This window comes from Arvicanthis niloticus, chromosome 3 (assembly GCF_011762505.2).
Source record: "Arvicanthis niloticus isolate mArvNil1 chromosome 3, mArvNil1.pat.X, whole genome shotgun sequence".
Lineage (NCBI taxonomy): Eukaryota > Metazoa > Chordata > Mammalia > Rodentia > Muridae > Arvicanthis > Arvicanthis niloticus.
The window spans coordinates 89,257,920-89,264,141 of record NC_047660.1 but is presented as its reverse complement, the minus strand read 5'-3'; the positions used below and the strand labels follow the sequence as shown (position 1 = coordinate 89,264,141).

General features: G+C 41.5%; 1 protein-coding gene across 2 annotated transcripts; it reads right to left on the bottom strand.

The window, feature by feature from the left end:
• Window positions 1-248: 248 nt before the first annotated feature.
• Lrit2 (leucine rich repeat, Ig-like and transmembrane domains 2) lies at window positions 249-6,007 on the bottom strand. Of its 2 annotated transcripts, none has more exons than XM_034499009.2 (3): window positions 5,707-6,007; window positions 4,504-5,285; window positions 249-2,046 (listed from the first exon to the last, which is right to left on the bottom strand). In XM_034499009.2, the coding sequence occupies exons 2-3, from the start codon at window positions 5,270-5,272 to the stop codon at window positions 1,289-1,291; spliced, it is 1,527 nt and encodes a 508-aa protein (XP_034354900.1). In that variant the 5' UTR covers window positions 5,273-5,285; window positions 5,707-6,007; the 3' UTR covers window positions 249-1,288. The 2 variants fall into 2 exon arrangements, with proteins under 2 accessions (XP_034354900.1, XP_034354899.1); XM_034499008.2 differs by lacking the exon at window positions 5,707-6,007 and adding an exon at window positions 5,578-5,698.
• Window positions 6,008-6,222: the final 215 nt, after the last annotated feature.

Genomic DNA, 6,222 nt, shown 5'->3' with positions numbered 1-6,222 from the left:
ATATATATACCATATACATATATGTGTATATATATACACACACATACATATGCATACATATACACTCACACACAACATATATGTTATATGTATACAGGGTCAGGCAAAGATCACACAAAATAAGACTAGAAAATGTTAAAATTTATTAAAGTTATCAGAAAGAGAGGAATGTGATTTTTTTCTACTTTTGATACAATAGTGTCTTAATTAGAATTTCCATTGCTTCACTGAAACATCATGACCAATAAGAAAGTTGGAGAAGACATGGTTTATTTGGTTTACACTTATGTATCACAGTACATTGTTGAAGGAAGCCAGGACAGAAACTCAAACAGGGAAAGAACCTGGAGCTAGGAGCTGATGCAGAGGTCATGGAAGGATGCTGCTGACTGGCTAGCTCTACATCTGCATGGACTGCTCAGCCTGCTTCCTTATAGAACCCAGGACCACCAGTCCAGGAATGGCACCACCCACAATGGGCTGGGCCAACCCAACATCAATCACTAATTTAAAAAGTGCCCTACAGCCGCAATCTTATGAAGGCAGTTTTTTTTTTTTTTTTTTGAAGTTTCCTCCGATCATATGACTTTGGCTTGTGTCAATTTGACATAAAACTATCCAGCACAAATAGGGAATTTCCATTTTAAAAGATTTAATCTTTTAAAGGTTTTAAAGGTTTTTTAAGGTTTTATCTTGCTCCTCGGAGAATAAGATAAAAACCTAAAGAAATGAAGAGTGGTTAATTTCAATACAAGTGTTGCCATCAATTTTTAAAACATTATTTCAACCTCCATTGATTCTCAATACATCCACATGAGCACAGTGGCTGTAGTAAGGCCAGTCTCTGGCTCGTTTGTAAAACAACAGGATCCATCCTCTGTAGACCAGTGCCCTGTCACTGGGTAGATAAAGGATGGGAAAATCATCGACCTTTCTGAGACCAAGTTTCTTTACCTACAATAAGGAATATCCCACTTTCTTTTGCAGGATAATGCATAAGAAGTGTTCTGTGTATCCCCTGTAGGGCTATGTATATGTAAGAGTAATATTTATTAATTTCTAGCCACTATCAAATATATAAAATTATCAGTTTAATACATCACAGCTCCATTGCTTATACTGTGTCCCCTTTCTTATTTCTGAACTCTCTTCATCAAGTACCTTAATTAGAACACATTAGCTGCTCAAGAAATACTTGTTTGATAAGTCAATGGAACCAAGCTGTGCTATCATGAAAAGCTGAATTAAGTTTCTGGAGGTCTATTCATTTCCATGCCATGGTGGATTGTTAACTGATACCCTCCTTTTCCATCTCCTCATCTTCCTCTATGACTCTGTGACTCTCGCCATCCTTATAGACAGCTGAAAGATCTTTGAAAGAGTTATCCTGGCACTGTGGCACTGCTTGAGGGCATCTTAGGATTTTCCTGTGAAGAGGGCAACAGCGCAAACACCACTCGCTGCAGTTGTATGGACCTTGGGATATCCAGACATAAGCACCCACAGGCAGTGCCAGGAGCACAGCACACAAGACCACAGTGACATGCAAGAGGTGCTCACGACCCTCCAGCCCACCAATGTCTTTGCCTGTTACAAAGACTACACACTGGCCCTGGCCTGGAGACTGATTCCTCAGGCTGAGACATGCTTTATATTTTGTAGCAGGGAGGAGGTCATCCACAGCATATGTGTTGATTCCAGGGCCTATGTGGACCACCTTCTTCCTTAGAGCTTCATCAGATGCAATATAGAGGGTGAACCATTGTTCTTCAGGGAGGTTAGACACTGTGAGCCACTCCAACAAGATGCCATGTACCGTCTGCTTGACCACCCGTAGGTCAACATAAGCACTGCCCTCTGAAGAGGTGGAAAGGGAATGCAATCCAGCCATAGCCTGTGCAGGATGGATGTAGAGTGAGATGACAAGGGAGCTTCTGCCAATGGAGTTGAAGGCCATGCAAGTATAATTTCCACCATCTACCAGTTGAGCTGCTGGGATGACAAGCTGGGACAGAATGATACCTTCTGCAATTGGCGAGGCTAACACTGGGTGAAAAGAACAACAAAACAGCTGTGCATTTCTTTGATAGAGAGCTGGAAAGTTCTAGCAATGCTATGTCTTATGTCTAAAGAACGATTATTATTTATTAAGTATGTTCCTTGTGTCAGAAATTGTTTTTTGAAACTCTATTGAGTAAACATTTAATTTGCTCTAAGATGCTGAGTGTTGGAGCAGGTGATTAACTTATCCACGCTTGTTCAGAGGTAGCAATTGTGGAGTCCGTTCTATCTAAGGAGGCCATATTCATTTAGCATTAGCTGTGCCCACTTTGGCCTTACTGAGCCTGATACTATGGCTTAAGGAGACTTCAAAATGGTGTGATTAAGAGATATTGTGGGCTCCAAAGGAGCTCTTACCTCAGATATGCAGTTCCTCAGAACCTGGAAATCAAATACTAGGGCCCCCACCTCTTTCAAATACACCATACTGGGCAAAATACTTAAGTTCTCTTAGCCCCAATTTCCTTGTCAAGAAAATTAGATAACATGCACTCTACAAGTTTTATAGAAAAGTGTCTGTAAGCCTTACCTGTCATTATTTCTAGATATAACACAGTATCAAGAGTGATTATAGTGGGCTGGCAAGATATCTCAGCAGTTAAGGATACTGGCCACTCATACAGATGACCCAGGTTTGACTTTCAGCACCCACATGGTAGCACTCCAGCTTCAGGGTATCCAATACACTTTTCTGGCCACTGCAGGCACTAGGCATGTATGGGGTGGACAAACATGCATGAAGGTAAAACACTCATTGAGCAGGCTAGTTTTAGGTCAACATGACATAAGCTAGAATTATTGGAGAAGAGGGAGGCTCAACTAATAATATATTTTCATAAAATCAGGCTGTATATAGTCAAACCTATAGCACATTATATTAATTAGTGATAGATGAGGGGTGGGGCCACCACTAGGGTGGTTGTCCAGTTTCTTTAAGGAAGCAGGCTCAGAAAGCTCTGTGGACCAAGCTAGTAAGCAGCATTCCTCCATCCATCAGCTTCTGCCTTGAGGTTCCTGTCCTGACTTTGTTCAATGATAAACAGTACAGTGATGATGAAACATAAACCAAATAATCCCTTTCTTCCCCAAGCTGTCTGATCAAAATGTTTTATCACAGCAATAGCAACTCTGAGTAAGATACCATACACATAAAATATATAAATAAATTATTTTTGAAAATAGTGATGATAGAGCATTGCTGGACACCCCTTCCCTCCCCTCCTTCCCTCCCTTTCTCCTTTCTCCCTTCCTCCTTCCCTCTTCCACCTTCTTCTCCTCCTCCTCTTCTCCTTCTTTTTCTTCTCTTCTTGTTTTTTTCCTAAGAGACAGCCCTAGCTCTCCTGTATCTCACTAGTTTGAACATCCTAGCCTCAAACTCAGAGATCTGTTTGCCTCTGCCTCCCAAGTACTGGGATCAAAGGTGTTTGCCACCACTCCCCAACTAATTTCTTGATTTTAAAAGAAAACAAAAATGAAAAAAATCTATCTTTCTCTGCTGTTAGCATTTAACACCTTGCCAATACAGTAAGATCAAAATAATGGGGAAAGTAAACACTTCAGTCAGGTGTATATTTTAACAACTCCTAGAGGCTCATCATCATCTGTGGAGACTGGCTTGGTTGAATCCCTCAAATATTATTTCATTTCAACTGTTTTAGACAGAGGAAGAGTTAAGACACTACAGACGTCCTTCCAGCTCCAACATGCTCCTGGGAACCCTTGCATGGCTTTGGGAAATGCTAAGCTCTCCTCCAAGAAAGGAAGTGCCTTTCTTGGTGCCAAGAAATCAGGTTCCAGTTCTGGGTCCCTAAAGTCATTTAATCTCTCTAGGCCCTAGAATTTTGAGCTAGCATTGTCTGGTTAACATGATAATAGAAAATAAAGATTCATTTGGTGTGTAGGACTTGCTATCCTTAACTTATGGGGAATCACTCAAGGGTAACATAGCAGAAATACATATGTAACAAGACATACTGTTGTCCCTGAACTCACTGAGTTCAAATCTCTGGAGCAGGGTCTTATAAATCGCATTGCAGTAGCACCCTGTGTAATTCTGGTAAGGCAAGTCTAGGAGATAAATAACACTTACTACAATAAGTTCTAGACAGAAATTTTAGGATTCTAAAATGTTAGAATTGTGCCTTTAATCCAGAAGGTCCTAAAACAATGTATTTGCTCATTTGTAATTTTATTAATATTTATACACTATAGGAGATCATCAGATCCAATATATCTATTTATATGTGAGGTCTGCATGTACCCACTTTAAACTATGCTGATAGTGGAATGCTACCTGGGACTCTTTTCTGTTCTATGGAGTTAATGCACATATATGCCAACCTTACCTGCACCCATTCTTTATGACAGGCACAGTATTGAGAAAGAGTCCGAACAGACCTCTACACTGCCCCCATATATATACAGAGAGTACATGTGGCTTACCATCAAATTCTCTCCACGTGCTCAGGGGATACTTCCATGCAATAGTTGGTGAGGGACTGGCTTGTGCCAAACATCGCAGGGTCACATTCTTTCCTACCTGGATAGTAACATTGGCACTAGGGGTTGAGATATTTGGCTTCATACAAACTCCGAGCTCAGTCTCATGTAAAAGCTGCCCTGCCTTAGAGACAGGACCCTGGCATATCAGGTAAGAATTCACCAGGATAAAAGGGGGACCAATAGACTTGACAAACTGAGCAAGCCCCCTTAAACGGCAGTCACATAGCCAGGGATTATTGTGCAGCGACAGTACCATGTTGGATAGAATCTCAGCTCTACAACCAAGCTGCTGCTGTTTCTGATAGGCTGGCCAGTTCAAGAAGACACCCTTGGAAACAACAGTCAGCCTATTGGAGGATATGTCAAGATATGTCAGGTTGGCTAGAAACTGAAGAGCCAGTTCAGGGAGTGCATCAATCCTGTTGTGTTTGAGATCCAAAACTCTCAGGAGAGGGGTGGCACGGAACGCTGTCCACGGTACTGAACGGAGTTTGTTCCCTTCCAGCCTCAGCTCTCTCAGCTCTGGCAGGTCCTCCAGGGCCCCTAGGTGGATCACAGTGACATTGTTAAAGTTGAGCCAAAGGTATTCCAAAGTGCTCATGTTGGTGAAAAACCCCTGGGAAAGTTCAAATAAGGGTGAGTTTTCAATTCTCACTTGCTTGAGTTCTTCAGGAAAGTTGTCTGGAATCTTTCCCAAAGACATAGACATGCACTGAAGGCTCCTGTATAAGAAAGCAGAAAAACTTTAATGAGCATTATGGAACTTATAAGTGGTGTTTGGTGGATCCTGTCATTAGACATGGGGATTCAATAAAAAATAATGAACTTAAAATAAAAGAGATTGCTTTTGATAAAAATGCTCTGCTCAGTAAACTCCGGAACCAACTAAAATGAATTCCATGGAGATTTAGCTGATTTTCCACAGACTCTAAGCCTCTGTTGCTCCATATCATTTAAAAAGAAAATCTCCTCCACCCCCACATCACCCTCTGGAATCCTATCAGCACAGCACACCTGCCAAAACTCTCCTCTGAGCAGGTACACTCTGGCAGACAGAACGGCTGCACTGCATGTGTAACCCGAGAGACCAGAACTTGTAAGAAACAGTAAAAAACAAAAGCCATATTTATCTGCAGGCAATACCTTGTGTGGTTTGTGTAGGTATGGTCTCGGCCTCTGAGCAGCAAATCCTATTATTGATAATCCATAGAGATGTAGGTCAGCACAGCAGCACTAAAGCCCTGAATGCCCCGAGATCTGTAACAGCCCAGCTCCCAGGCTCAGGAAAAGCCCATGTTGAGAAGTTGTGTCTCTTAATCAAAGAGAGAAATCTGTGGTTCTTGAGGTTGGAAAGAGAAACATACATCAGATATCAAGTCTATTTTGCTTCTACCTTCTCTCAGACTCTTACAAAGAATCCAGGGGAACATCAGAGGTCATGATCCTGAGTACCATAGTTCAGGATTTGACCAGAATGCATCTAATACTTCATGGTTCACAAAGGAATCCTGAAAACCCAAGTTCCAACTATTTTCTTGAAGTGAAAGCAGATAATGAGCAACAAAGCAATCCTGTGATTGTTTTCCTTGCTTGCTGTCTGCCAGCACCGTGGGTGATGTGTTTAGTCATACGTTTACTGAGTTAAGACAGATGTTTCTG